The 16,130-nt window shown below is 44.1% G+C and overlaps 1 protein-coding gene across 1 annotated transcript; it reads right to left on the bottom strand.

The window, feature by feature from the left end:
• Positions 1-1,874: 1,874 nt before the first annotated feature.
• LOC123065119 (uncharacterized) lies at positions 1,875-4,080 on the bottom strand. Its single transcript, XM_044488478.1, has 3 exons — positions 3,697-4,080; positions 2,442-2,559; positions 1,875-2,351 (listed from the first exon to the last, which is right to left on the bottom strand). Exons 1-3 carry the CDS (start codon positions 4,002-4,004, stop codon positions 2,148-2,150), a joined length of 630 nt encoding a protein of 209 aa, XP_044344413.1. The 5' UTR covers positions 4,005-4,080; the 3' UTR covers positions 1,875-2,147.
• Positions 4,081-16,130: the final 12,050 nt, after the last annotated feature.

Below are 16,130 nucleotides of genomic sequence, written 5' to 3'. Positions count from 1 at the left end.
AGTTACAGGGGAACGTACGTATCTTGCGAGAAAAGGTGGTAAGAAAGTGACGGTGCATTCCAGATTTTTGGCGGATAAAGGAGATCCGATGCCAATTGGAGCCTCCGGAGCACATGAACGGCACTGCCTCGATTACACTAATAAAAGCACTGCCGGCTAAGCGCATACGCGGTCAGGCCTTTTTAATTGAATTCCTGACTGAAGGGAGGGAGACCAGATTTTTCGAGGTGCAGGTTTGAAGACTGTACCTATGTCAAAAACTAAATGGCATTGGCCTGTAGCAGCGTAATGAACATCACGTGGAAGCCAGACTGATGCTGGACTATTTGCCGGACGAACCGCCTTTCTTCAGGGGGAGTCTGCCTGTCCGTGAATATCAATCAGGCCGAGTTACTTCGCTGCACTGCAATGATCAGTGAACAGCAAACGCACTGCGAATCTGGTAGCACCCATGCTTCAAGTGTCGGCGACGTCTATGTGGAATATATATTTTTTTTGCAAGGTAATACGTTTCTCATTCATAAAATAAAGATCCGGTTACAAGACACGTAATCACCGACATTACAGTACTGAAAGGATAGGATAATCCTACACAAAAAACCAGCGCTTGTTCCTCTCCTTCGGCATCACCGAAGCGACCACCAAGAGAGAGAAGACAAATCACCTCTTCACCCGAACTCGACGCGGCTCCATCGCTGATCTGCAGCTTTATGGACCTCCAAAGTAGTTTGCCAAAAGCAAAACCATTGCCGTTGAAAAAATCAGACCGGGGCAACGTGTCCCCGGACATGTCATCGAACTCCAGACCTGACATCCCCACACGACTACAACATTGGAGGAGAAAACTAGAGCTGTCAGCCTCCAACCACACACCCAGCACATGATGCACCATCTTCCAGCTGTCAACTACACAGGCTGCCGTCTGCGCGTACTCCCGGACGACAAAACCTCCCTGCTCCACCATGACGCCGGAGACAATGCCACAGCAACGGGGACAGAGCAGAAGGAGAGACACGCCTGATGGAGTCGCCACCACCGCCTCATCGACACCATCCATGAACCCTAACTTCGTCGATCTGAAGGATCGGCAAACACACGATGCCATCAACTCCGAGACGCCGCCATGAAGGACACCGCCGGTGTGGGAGTGGAGTTGAGGCAGATTTATTCGTCCGGGCGCCGCACCCACCACCCCAACGACGCACCACGACATACAAAACCAAAACCTAACTACAGAGTGGAGGAACCAGGTCCCCCCTCCCTCCCGCCGCCGGAGCAGCAGATGGAGGGAGAGGGGACCAACGATCTCGCCAGTGAAGATCGGTGGTAGGCTGGTCGCCTGCCTGGTCGAGCGGCTAGGTCAGGGAAAACGATTGGACTCAGGTTTTTATGTGGAATATATACTTGTGCCAAGCTAAATGACACACACAGATGAAGAAAACCGCAAATGGTAAATGATACCAACTATTAGTACTTTTATTAATTGTTAATGTAATGGTCATGAACACACACTGGAACAGGTACAATGGACTGGGAGACGCAAGCAATGTCGAACAAGCATGTTTCAGCATTGTCAGACAAGATGCTCAAGCGAAAAGGATCTTGACAAATATGCAGAGCTGACCAAGGGGGGAGAACCATCGTGTCATCACTCATCAGTTTGTTTGATATCATATCAGTCACCGTCAACTGCCTGGCAAACTCCCCTTGCATCATGAGGCGTGTCACAAAACTTAATTAATTTGTCAGCATAACAGGAAAAATTGTACTACCAAATTGTCCCATAAACCAGAGCTATGATGGAACAATATCTTACCGAAGTTGAACAATCAAGCAAAAACAGAATATATTTACACTACACTAAGCTAATAGCATTGAGGGTTCACCATTAGCTACACACCACATATTGGTAAAAACCAAAGAGAAAAACAAAGACGAAAAATCCATCGAGGTCAGCAGTCTTAACTTCCAGGTATTGTCTGAATGAAACATGAACATCAAATAAATGTGGCCATCACTCTATTAGTTGCTTCAGGTCATGTTACAATGCTTGAGGCACAAAAGAAAATTAAGAGTGGGAAAATGAACCTAAATCTACCTGACATGTACATAGTACCTCCACTGATTACGAATTATCCTCAAAGCACTTAAATGCTTAGATTTATGGTGTCCTTGAGAAGTTTGCGGACACTAGCTTTTACTTCAGCAGTAACCTGTAGTGGCTCAGGATATGCATCCAGTACAAACAAAGCAAGGATCCTCATAGTATCTGACAAGATCACTTTATCATACCTAGGCACCTCCTGGTTAATAAACTGGCATGAACTTCTTATCTTGCAAGAGCTGCATACCTGAAAGAGTACAACATGTGAGAGGGAAATCTCAAGCATGTGTTGAGAACAAATTCTTCTACTGAAGTTACCGAATTGAAAATTGCATACTTTCTCTTCTGGCAAGTTGAAGAAAGCTCGTAATCTTTTTGATGCAAAAACTGTTCTTCGCTCAACAGATGGGCAGCCAAACAATGCTACCTTCTTCAAGTCACTTCCCGACAACCATCTGCAATGACAAGAAAAAGGTTCAACAACAGATGAATCAAGTGATTTGTAACAGTTCTGCCATGTTAGTTCCGCCTTTTACCTTCGGCTAATAATATAAAACACATTGGTTCACACACACAAAAAAGAACTATGCAGCTGCCTTTTCACATTATTCAGGGATAAAACAAAGGCAGCAAACATGGGGAACAAGATCAATATTGTTTTCGAAGATGTTGATGCAATATGCCTTAAAGGCCCCAAACCACCATTAACCTTGGCATGGCAGCAGCCATAGCACTGAAAATTGAACACAAAGAGTTCCCACTTTCAAAAAAAATTGACCCTCCGCAAATTATTAATCCACTAGTTTGTCTTAAGATGCTGTTCTCTAGAAATGTAGCTAAGACTAGACCATATAGATGGAATAATGGACTCAATTCGACAAAATAGAAGCATCCATGTTCTCCTCCGGTAGGTCAGCACACTGATCGACAAGGGTTATAAGATCTAGCTTATAGATGGTATTTCAAACATACATCATACATGAGAATAAATTTGGTTCTTGCACTATCTCTAAATAATGTAGTCGCTTGAAATGATCTGTTGTCGACAAATGCCTTCAAATTTACAAGTTACAACTACCAAATTCAATCTCTCTGGAGCAAAATAAAGCAATTCATTTCTAGAATCACATTGTGATGCCTTGCCATGCCAAAGACCCCAGGAAAGTCAATGTTAGAAAGAATAAAAATGACACTGCAATCCACAAGATAAAAACCGTAGCCAGAAACTCAGAGCATTCAATGTCCAATTCAAGTCAAGCTACACAATACATAGTGCTATTTCTCCTGGATATTTTACCTGAAAACATACTTTCCCAGGTCAATGAAATCAGTACTTTGTACTAAATCAGCGACACTTATTTTGGGCCGGAGGGAGTACTATCTTTTTTCCAGAAATGTTCATGCAACAAATGGACTGCTAGTGACAACCGAGACCCCTAAAAAGTCAGCCACTTAGCTCTCTAAATCTGAATATTTCATGGCACTCAATAGCATCCATGATCTCTCTTCCATACGAAGTATCCATCTGAGCCAACTGTCAAGGATGCTATAATAAGACTAAGGTTACAAACAATACGAGAATCAGAACTCACTTGGCGACGACCTGGTGATCGTTGCCGAACCGCTCGGCGGCGGCCTTGACAGCGTCGGGGGATACTACATGCGGCGCATCCGGGAGGTAGGGTCCCGGCAGGTATCGCCCCTCGTGAAGCCGCCGGAGAAGCGCTGCCGCATCCTCCCCACACGGGTGCCTTGATCTCGGCCTCGGCTTCCGCCGCCTAGGATCATCGCCGGACTCCGGCGGCAGCGGGCGAGGCTTAGGAGTGGGTCCGGGCGTGAAGAGGGAGGAGAGTTTCGGAGCGGCGGCGGCGGAGAGACGGCGAGAGGCGGGGAATGCCATGCACGGGTTTAGGGCTTGTGTGCCTGAGATGGGGAAGAGGGAGACATCTCCGGCTGTGGTTCTTAACCGTCCGATCAACATTTCATGGTGTAGATCTCACAAATTTTCCTGTCTCATGTGAACTCAATATAGAGGTTATCGGACCCGCTTTCTGTTTCAGATTTCCAAAGATTCAGGGAACATTTTATAGATATTATTAAATAATTTTAAATTTAAATGAATCAACTCACTTGTCTGTATTTTTGGGAAAATATCTTATGATCTACTAAATTCAATGGTTTAATCGACAAATTCGCAGTTTGATAAATGACTCGATTGAACCAATCAATATCTTATATCTCAATTTTCAAAAATAATAATATCTTATATCTCCAAAAAAAAAGGAAATAAACAACTACAGTAATAAGGAACAAAGTAGATAACACAGATTTTGCTAACATGTATTTTGCTGAGAAGTGGTTCTTTAGTAAGGTCACAATGACATCCCAAAATTTATGTTATATTCAAAATGAAATTAGTATCCCGTGGAAGGGTTTTCGAGTGAGAGATTATGCTCAGAGATTTCTTTGCTCCTGCAGATCGGATAGTCGTTCCCCTCGACTCCAGCACCCTTCGGGGACTCGTGTGGATGTGGCGGCGTGTCGATCTGGGCTATGGCGGTGTATCTCAATAGGTTTTGGTGTCTAGATGAGGGGGTTGGGACGATTGTGGGATGATGACCTCCCCGTTGAATAAGCCCCTCCCGGCTCTATATATGCTCTGAAGATATGTTGTTTGCCATTGGTAGTGAGCGAGAGTATAGATGGGTCTTTGCTAATCGAATATTCGTTTTGACTATGTGACACTCCCTCCTTCCCAAAATATAAGACGCGCTTGGCTTTGCACGTATTTAATGCATGAATTTAACCACTACTCACTCTATTTCATAATGTAGTGCATATAGATTTTTTGTTCAAAAGTCAAATATTACAAACTTTGACTATATTTATTGATAAACATATGTACATTCAAAATACCAAATGCATATCACTGGATACAACATCAATTAAATTTTCATGCTGTATATGTTTGGAATTGTATATATATTTAATAGTTTTCTCTGTAAACCCGGTCAGAGTTAATCAAAACTGGTACCCGAGCCAGTTTTCTCTGCCCCCACCCTCCCCCTCTTTGTCGTTCTCCGCCTCCCTTGGGTGTTCCCCGTGGATCTCCGGGTCAATGCCGAGCCTCTCTAGTCGAAATAGCCGGTCGGAGATGGCAAAGGAGAGACGCCGACATCTCTGTACATGCTAGTTGTAGGTTTTGGTTTAGGTGTCAGCTTGATGCTCATGCTGGTAGTTGGCGCTATGCCGGGAGAGAAGCTGCATATCTCTTTGGCCAGATCTCTAGCGTCCTCGTGCTCTTCCTCCTCGTGGTGGTACTCTAGTGGTCAGAGCCAGATGCGGTGGGGAGGATGGCGGTGGGGATCTCCGTTTACAATAAGGCTGGCTTCTTCTGCGAATTTGGTGCTGGCGATCGTGGCCTGCAAACTGTGTTCTCTGGTCTTGGTGATCTAGAGGATGCCGGTCTGCAGCTCATGCATCGGCTGGCGCAAGATCTACAGCGGGGGAGTATGGAAGCTGCTCCCGGGAGCGAAATCACGGCGGCTCTTTGTTGATTGTCGTCTAAGATGGTCGAATGGCGATCGCTCCCTCCCTCTTCGTCGGCATCGGTTCTCTCCGGTCGGCGTTTGCATGTGAACATCAACCTCCTAGCTTCTATGCCGTTGTGGAGGCCCCTTTGCTTCGGTGCAGTTGGCTCTTGGCACCTCGCCCCAAGTGGTGTTGTCCCCGGCGGCGTTGTGCTTGACTGTACCGCGGTGTGCAGAAGCGATGGTGATGGAGCTGGACTCGATGGCGTTTTCTTCATATCTTTTAGGGTCCTTAGTGCAAAAAGTCAGGACATGGTTGTATTTTATTTATCTTTGATGGTCCTCTGTGTAATTTTGCCATTGTTTAATGAAAGCTTCTAGGCCCCTCTGGGACAACCCCTGGTTAAAAAAAACAGTGAGTCAAGTAGCTTCAGAAAACTCAAGGATGATTTCCTTGGCAAAGGGCACACAAACCTCCCGTAACCATTAGGACCACGGAAACCATTCAACATCGACCTGTATGGTCTGCCAGATAGTTCGGACGCGATTTCTCCCACAAATTGGAGACAAAAGTGTGGGAGGTTTGTGGGAGCCCAGACACCCGGACACATAGGACTTCGACACCCTTGGCCCACCCAATCCTTCCTTCCTTCCTTTCCTTCCACCCTGCCCCTTCTTCCCCTTATTTTGCATCCGCACCCCACCTTCGCCGTCGCTCATGTTCATCTATGGCCACCACAGAGGTATTGACAAACGTTCACAAACAACATCGACGCGCCCGGCTCGCCGTTTCTCCCTAGAGCCATTTTTACCATGTACACTCCGCCCCCTGTCGATGACCTCCATGGTGGACACGACGCCCGACAGGTGTTCAATCAAATGCTTTGTTGTTTTCATAGTACGAAGGCTGGTGAGCTACTCGGCCATGGAGGATGAGTTGTGCGATGCGTGGATGGCTATATATGCGGATTTCATAGGCAGGATCAGAAGGGAGGCCTTCTGGGAGCAAGTCATCAAAAGTTTCACACACGAAAGCACATTGCATCCTACGACATGTACATCATTAAACCAGGCAACGTTAGGTCGTTGTCGTATCGCTGGTGCGCTATCCAGGTCGGTGTGATCAAGTTTTGCAACTTGGTTAGTCAGCTTGAGGCAAGGTGGCCATTGCATGCGGACATGGAGGAGATGGTAAGTTTTACTTCCTCTTGCTCAACTTGTTGATTGACTCATTCGTTCAATGTTGGTCTACACATTATATGTAGTCCGCACGCATCACTGTGGTGTACCACAAGACAGAGGGGCAGCCATTTATGTGCACACACTGTTCGATGAAGCTGAAAGGGGAGTTTGTGTGGAACAACATGATCCGTTCATGGAAAACTTGCTGGGCATCCGGGATCTAGTCGAATTAGAGACATTGTTGTACTAAAATTAATTTGCATGCTATGTATGGATGATTTGTGCTATTTTCTATCTGAACTTATATCGGCTGTTTTCCATGAATCTCGTCTGAATAGTTAAAATGCAGTTTGAAATGTATACACCTAGCGTTGGATGACGCCCTCCCATATCCCTATCTGCAGACATACATGAGGATTTTTGCAAGTTAATGTTAGAGATGCCCTTAGAGAAACTCCAACGGGGCGACCCATTTCGTCCGCGGGCGTCCGTTTGGGTTGACATGACACAAAAGTCGTCCCAACATGCTGACCCAAACGAACGCGTGTCCGCTTTTCGTCCACGGGTGACCCATTCCCGACCCAATTTTGAGCCGGATTTGCGTCGACGCGGACATGAGACGGAAGCGCGCGCGCTCGCCTTCTCCTCCCCCTGGCTCGTTGGTTGGTGGCACATTGGATATCCTCTCCCATTCCAAAAAGCCCTCGCCAGCCTCCTTCGTTGTCGCCGCCACCGCCCATTTCTCCGGTGGCTCTGCCAGCTGCCGGCTGAAGGAAATATGCCTGAGGCAATAATAAAGTTATTATTTATTTCCTTATTTCATGATAAATGTTTATTATTCATGCTAGAATTGTATTAACCGGAAACTTAGTACATGTGTGAATACATAGACAAAACAGAGTGTCCCTAGTATGCCTCTACTTGACTAGCTCGTTAATCAAAGATGGTTATGTTTCCTAACCATAGACATGTGTTGTCATTTGATGAACGGGATCACATCATTAGGAGAATGATGTGATGGACATGACCCATCCGTTAGCTTAGCATTATGATCGTTACAGTTTCATTGCTACTGCTTTCTTCATGACTTATACATGTTCCTCAGACTATGAGATTATGCAACTCCGAATACCGGAGGAACACTTTGTGTGCTATCAAACATCACAATGTAAATGGGTGATTATAAAGATGCTCTACAAGTGTCTCCGAAGGTATTTGTTGGGTTGACATAGATCAAGATTAGGATTTGTCACTCTGTGTTTCGGAGAGGTATTTCTGGGCCCTCTCGATAATGCTCGTCACTATAAGCCTTGCAAGCAATGTGACTAATGAGTTAGTTGCTGGATGAAGTATTATAGAACAAGTAAAGAGACTTGCCAGTAACGAGATTAAACTAGGTCAAAGATCATGGATGTCGCCTAGAGGGGGGGGGGGTGAATAGGAGTTTTAAAGTAATTATGGTTTAGGCTTGAACAAATGCGGAATAAACCTAGCAGTTAATTTGTCAAGCACAAAACCTAAAACAACTAGGCTCACCTATGTGCACCAACAACTTATGCTAAGCAATATAAGCAACTATGTGATAGCAAGATATATGACAAAGAACAATATGGCTATCACAAAGTAAAGTGCATAAGTAAAGGGCTCGGGTAAGAGATAACCGAGGCACGCGGAGACGACGATGTATCCCGAAGTTCACACCCTTGCGGATGCTAATCTCCGTTTGGAGCGGTGTGGAGGCACAATGCTCCCCAAGAAGCCACTAGGGCCACCGTAATCTCCTCACGCCCTCGCACAATGTAAGATGCCGTGATTCCACTAAGGGACCCTTGAGGGCGGTCACCGAACCCGTACAAATGGCAACCCTTGGGGGCGGTCACCGGACCCGTACACTTTGGCAACCCTTGGGGGCGGTCACCGGTACCCGTCAAATTGCTTGGGGCGATCTCCACAACCTAATTGGAGACCCCGACGCTTGCCCGGAACTTTACACCACAATGATTGAGCTCCAAACACCACCAACCGTCTAGGGCACCAAGGAACCCATGAGGAACAAGCTCTAGGGTGCCCAAACACCCAAGAGTAATAAGCTTCTCAAACTTCACTTCCATGTATCACTGTGGAGAACTCAAACCGATGCACCAAATGCAATGGCAAGGGCACACGGAGTACCCAAGTCCCTCTCTCCCAAATGCCACAAAAGCAACTAATGCTAGGGAGGAAAATGAGAGGAAGAACGAAAGAAGAACACGAAGAACTCCAAGATCTAGATCCAAGGGGTTCCCCTCACTTAGAGGAGAAAGTGATTGGTGGAAACGTGGATCTAGATCTCCTCTCTCTTTTCCCTCAAGAACTAGCAAGAATCATTGGAGGGATTGAGAGTTAGCAAGCTCGAAGAAGGTCAACAATGGGGGAAGAACACGAGCTCAAAGGATTAGGTTCATTGGGGAAGAAGACCCCCTTTTATAGGACCTCCCGAATCCAACCGTTATGTGCTCAGGTTGTGCACAAGCGGTACTACCGCTTGGAGGAGCGGTACTACCGCTTAGCATGGCCAAAACAGCCCAAACGAGAGAGAAAACACGAGATTTTGGTCCGGGGCGGTACTACCGCTTAGGAGCCACGGTAGAACTGATCTGGAGCGGTAGTAAAAAATTACATCCGCTCTAGTCGCGGTAGTACCGCTGCAGCCTTTACCAAAACAGCCACAACTTTTGCAAACGGACTCCGAATTCAACGAAACCAAGTTTGTTGGAAAGCTAACGACATGGGCTAACACAATATTGATAGAAATATCAACAATAAGCAAATGAGAAAATTCCCATAAGAAAATGGTGAGAACCCTTCATCGGATAAGACCGGTAAAACCTCCAACGCCGAAAACATCATAGAAGACGCATGCGAACTCCGTTTTCGATGAACTCAAGCTTGTCATCAAGATGACCATAAGCTCTAAGACTCACAAAGATAACCAAACAAGAACCAAGAAACATGATGCAAGGATGCAATGGTTTGAGCTCTCTACTAACGATATGATCAAGCTACCAACTTGAGAGCCCCCTTGATAGTACGGCAAACGATCCTATAACTCGGTCTCCCAACTACCACCACAAGACCGGTAAAATAGAAAATCTATAAAGGGAAAACCTTTGCCTTGCACATGGTCCACTTGAGCTAGATGAAGACGATCTTGACTCCCTCAAGTTGGACCACCTTTCTTGATTGCTTTGGCTCGATGAAGACTAGATGATTGCTCCCCCATAGTTCACTATGGGTGAGCCACTCTTCGGCACATCTTCACAAGTCCAGTGACACCACAATGGATGGCAATATTCAAGCACTTGATCTCTTCGTGATGCTCCACTTGAACTTGCACACGGCAATCTTGATGACGATCACCACTTGATGTCATCCTTTCCATGGGTTGTATGATATCTTCCTCTTGACGCAAGCCCATGGATAGGTACCTAACCCCACATACAACTCTCACATAGACCATGGGTTAGTACATGTAATGGACAATGCTTACCATACCATGGGATCACTTGATCCCTCTCGGTACATCTTCTACACTTTGTGAGTTGATCAACTTGATTCACTCTTGACTTAGTCTTGATCAACCTTGAATCTTTGCAACTCTCTTAATTTGGATGATGTCTTGAAGGTAAACATGAATGATCACACAACCTTCTTCTTCAAGACATGCTTGCAATAAGCTCAACACTCGCATGACCAATCTTTGGATAATTCCTTAATAGCACCTTGGTCAACTAAAAAACTCCTTGAAACCAACACATGGACTTCAAGAAAAACCTATGGACAAATCCTTCAAATACAACTCAAGACAACCATTAGTCCATAGAGATTGTCATCAATTACCAAAACCAAACATGGGGGAACCGCATGTTCTTTCAATCTCCCCCATTTTGGTAATTGATGACAATCACTTTCAAGAGAGTTTATATAAGGAATTATGCATCACCATGCAATGTAACAACTAATAGTGCATGCGAATGAGATGTAAATGCTAAGGAACAAAAACAAAGCAAGAAGAGATAACTCTCTAAACTTCTCCACAAAACTCTCTGAAACTTCTCCCCCATTGGCATCGATTGCCAAAATGGGCGAAAACCTAAGAAGGCCAATATAAATTGTGGTCCTTCATAAATTGTGTATTTCTCAACAAGAGAGTGGAATGCAATACACATACCCAACTGCCAATACTTGGAGGAAGACAAACTATACTGATGCCCAAAGATTGCAACAGAAAGATATGCCACAAAGACATAACAAAGAGAGACACAAGCAATCAGAAGATACCAATTGAAGCAAGCAATCAACGGATATCAATTGAACCAACTAGACCAATGATCCTACCTGCCACAAGAATAAAGATATTATGAAAAGCGCAGAGGAGTGTTCTAAAGAAACTAGAGAAGCTCCCCATGATTTGTGCACACATAAGAATTTTTGTATTTGAATACAAAGTGCACAAAATAGGATCATAGCTTCCCCAAAATCAATAGAAACTCACATCCAGTGCAAGTGCGCATATAGGAAACAAAGCCTAGCGCTTGCAACAAGCACATGGTTGAGCAACATGTAAAAGAGGCAACTTAAGAATAGGCTCAACCAAAATGATGTGTGTGAGTCATGGCGAAGCACTTGAGAAGACTAAGATTAGGATGAGCATTAAGCATCAACATAGTCTTGAAAGAATGAGGCACACGGTGCAAGGCCTATCATTCCCACACACAACTGGCAAATGGGTTCACAAGCTTACTAATAAGCAAAAGAGAACCTATGCTTGTGACAACCCGTGGTGAAGATAGACGAGGGGAGGCTCATCAAGACGAGGGATACCAATTAAGATGGCAAAAATCTCGTAAAGATAAGCAAGAGGAAAATAATCTTCACCACACAAGAGTGCAACAAGATGCAACGATAGAGGACACACACTCAAGGCAAAAGCTTTCATGCAGCCACCAAAGAAATAACATAAGAAAGACAAGGTGGACGTGAAAGAAAAGATATCAACAAGAGATGTAATTTCTCTCAAGTGTATAAGGTTCTATGTAGACGAAATCATGATGATATATATATCTACAAAGAAGGATGTACACCCGAAATAGTTACAACACGAAGGAACAAGATATCCACAAGGAAGTCATAAATATACCAATAAGATATTTGGTTGAAAGCATAGCACTTGGCTAGATATGGTCTTATTGTATATAAATGAAGTCCAAACACACATCCATCGAAGGCATCACAACTAGCAACAAGAGATCGTCGTTGGGATGCTTTGAGAAAGGAAACAAGTATCACAAGATATGAAATGAATATCATGCCAAAATGCAACCTACACAAGGTTGAATGCAAGAGGAGAAAGCATGAATAGATACTTGTTACCGAGATATCATTGGAAGGATGTAGTAGATACCAATTGAAGGTAGATAGTAGTTCATTGATCATTCTAGCTTGACTCCAATATGCACATGGTCACAACACCTTCCTTGTGAGTGAGCCGAGCATCCAATGCATCTCCAAATGTTCCTAGAAGAACAACACAAACTAAACGGTACCCAAACTCATTGGGACCAAATAGTTAGAAAAACCAATACATAGGACAAACTCCACATAGATATGTGCATATAGATATGAAAATGAATTTCATACACATCTCATCCGATTTGAGACTTGGTGGAGATCCCCCTATATATTGAGTCAAAGAAAGAAAGCATGCCAAATAAAATACATGAAGTAAACATGCATGCTCAAGACTTTCAAAACCCGAAACCTAAAGAGAAAGAAATGCCAAGTGAAAAGGATACCAAATGGAGAAATCATCACTTGGAAGATATCATTAAAGATACATCAAGGAATGAGATATCCATTGATACACACTAAACTAAAGATGTCAAACTCCCAAAGAGAGGATGGTTCCAAACAAACCAAGCTCTCAACAAAGTTTCATGATGGCACAAAGTACCAAAAAGAAATGGCTTGCCTTCCACCAAAACACACTTGATAAGGATCACAAGAAGAGTGTTCTAAAGAAAATAGGATAGCTCCCCCACAAGTTGTGCATTATATAGGATTTGCATTTGAATACAAAATGCACAAGGTGGGATCACTACTTTCACTATATCTAGAAAACACTAGACAAGAACAAGAAATAAACAAGATCCACAAGTGGTAGGGAAGACACCGGGAGTTGACACAAACCTTGGCAAGAGAAAAGGCAAATAAAAACAAAAGCCAAAGTAAAGATGATCAACAAATTCTACCACACATAAGTGACTACCAATTGTCAAAAGACAAGAAGTATTTGGAAATAATTCCCGGTGGTAGATAACAAGGACATCCAACATCATCTTCACAACAAACACAAGAAAATTGCAACTCGTAGAGCTAACATGCCACCTAGGAACAAGATAATCTACACTATCAATTCTAGGTGACAATATCTCAAATGTACACATTTTCTAGGCTTGTAATATGCACTTAGCATATTACTCCCCCATAATCTGATACCAATAAGAACTTAACAAGAGACAATAAGAGGAACAAACAAGAGATAATTAATGGACTATTTAGAATTTGAATTTCTCATGAGAGATATACCACCTAGCGACTAGATAATCTTGTAATATCAATACTAGATGGTATTCCTCATGTACACATATTTATAGGATTGTGAGGTGCACAAAGCACATCACTCCCCCAAAATGGGATGTTCCATTAATCTCTCACACGAGCCAACTAGGATACAAACAAGAAGCATAAAGGCTCAACGCACGACACATACGTACATGGTGTGCAAACCAACACACACATACTTGATTGCTCAAGATAAGCAAGTTGGAATCACAACATATACAAACACATGCAAGGAACAAAACCAAAACATGCAAGGCGGCAAGTAACTTTCAATGTAAGCAATTTCAAGTACAAGTTACCGCAAGGAGGCACATTGGATATAAGATATAAACTTGATGATTCAATTGACTTGGCTTGAGACAATAAGAGTGATGAAGCCCCCTTAATTCTTCATAATGTAGCCAAGTCTCCAATGGCCTCCAAAAACAACTATTGATCAAGTTTGAGCTTGTTGGTCCCTAACCAAGTTGGGTCCTAAGAGGTTAGTCACAATATGCTTGGCTACCCAAATGGTTCTTTTCTTGACACCACTTTGAGTACCAACAAACTTGGCAAACACATTGCCAACCTTATCCTTCCCAAGAGAATAGATATCATCAATAATAATTAGGTTGGATAAGTTACCACTAGTGCATGAAGAAGCGTCGTGACCTTTCTCACGACATAAGTAGCAACGTCTACTCTTCACTTTCTTCTCACTTGATTTTTCCACAAGAGAAGCATTAGCTTGAGTCTTCTTGGGAAGTGGCCTTTCTTCAACTTGAGGTTGAGCATGAGATTGAACTTGTGCCCTCTTCCCTTGTTGCTTGACACTAATGGCCTTCTTCTTCAATGGGCAAGATCTAACATGATGCCCTTCTACTTTGCACTTGAAGCAAACAATCTTGGCCGAATTCTTGACTTGTTCTTGGCCCTTCTTTTTGTTCATCTTGGACTTCTTCTTCTTATTGGAGTTGAATCCAAGTCCACCTTTGTCATTGGGGGATTTTTGCACACTCAAGATATTGTTGAGTGTGGATTTCCCTTCATGACACTTTTCCAAGTCTTTCTTCAAAGAAGTGACTTGGGCCTTTGTCACGCCCAATATGCGATACTATCCTAAAGAGACTAGAAGGTCCCACCAAGGATAGAACCGCATATTGAAACGCTTTTGCAAGGTGGATATCATTACATCAACATTACATAATAGATGGGGATACATGCAAAAGGCATACAATGCCACACGAATACAACATCATCTTACATAAGAACACCATCCGACTACGGATGAAACACAAACAGAAACTCAAACGACATCCACCCTGCTAGCCCAGGCTGCTGACCTGGAACCTATCCCCTGATCGAAGGAGAAGCAGAAGAAGAACTCCAAGACAAGCAAACATCGCTTTCGCGTCATGATCATCGCATACCCTGTACCTGCAACTGTTGTTGTAGTAATTTGTGAGCCACGAGGACTCAGCAATCCCATTACCATGGGTATCAAGACTAGCAAATCTTAAAGGGGAAGGAAGGGGTAAAGTGGTGAGGTTGCAGCAGCGACTAAGCATGATATGGTGGCTAACATACGCAAATAAGAGCGAGAAGAGAAGCAAAGGAACGGTCGTGAAGCTAGCAATGATCAAGAAGTGATCCTGAACTCCTACTTACGTCAAACATAACACAGAAACCGTGTTCACTTCCCGGACTTCGCCGAAAAGAGACCATCACGGCTACACACGCGGTTGATGCGTTTTAATTCGGATCTGGTGTCAAGTTATCTACAACCGGACATTAACAAATTCCCATCTGCCTATAACCGCAGGCACGGCTTTCGAAAGTTTATACCCTGCAGGGGTGTCCCAACTTAGCCCATGATAAGCTCTCGCGATCAACGAAGGATATACCTTCTCCCAGGAAGACCCGATCAGACCCGAAATCCCGGTTTACAAGACATTTCGACAATGGTAAAACAAAACCAGCAAAGCCGCCCGATGCACCGACAATCCCGATAGGAGCTGCACATATCTCGTTCTCAGGGCAACACCGGATAAGTCAAGCTATGAGTAAAACCAGCCCTCGAGTTGCCCCGAGGTGGCCCTGCAGGCTGCTCAGTTCGGACCAACACTTAGACAAGCACTGGCCTGGGGGGGGGGCTAAAATAAAGATGACCCTCGAGAGAGCGACTCCCAAGGGAAAAGTAGGTGGTGGTGAGGCAAATGGTAAAACCAATGTTGGGCCTTGCTGGAGGAGTTTTATTCAAAGCGAACTGTCAAGGGGGTCCCATAAATCACCCAACCGCGTAAGGAACACAAAATCCGCGAACATAACACCGGTATGACGGAAACTAGGGCGGCAAGAGTGGAACAAAACACCAGGCATAAGGCCAAGTCTTCCACCCTTTACCAAGTATATAGATGCATTAATTAAATAAGAGATATTGTGATATCCCAACCAAAAATCCTGTCCACCATGGAGCAATCTTCAACTTCACCTGCAACTAGCAACGCTATAAGAGGGCTGAGCAAGCGGTAACATAGCCAAACAACGGTTTGCATAGGAAAGGTGTCAAAGGTTAGAGGTTCATGGCAATATGGGAGGCATGATAAACAGGTGATAGGTAGTGCAGCAAAGCGATAGAACGAAGCAACTAGCATAACAATGATAGTAGTGAG

Source organism: Triticum aestivum, chromosome 3B, assembly GCF_018294505.1.
Source record: "Triticum aestivum cultivar Chinese Spring chromosome 3B, IWGSC CS RefSeq v2.1, whole genome shotgun sequence".
Taxonomy (NCBI): Eukaryota; Viridiplantae; Streptophyta; class Magnoliopsida; order Poales; family Poaceae; genus Triticum; species Triticum aestivum.
The sequence above is the reverse complement of the archived record's forward strand: the minus strand, read 5'-3'. Positions and strand labels throughout refer to the sequence as shown.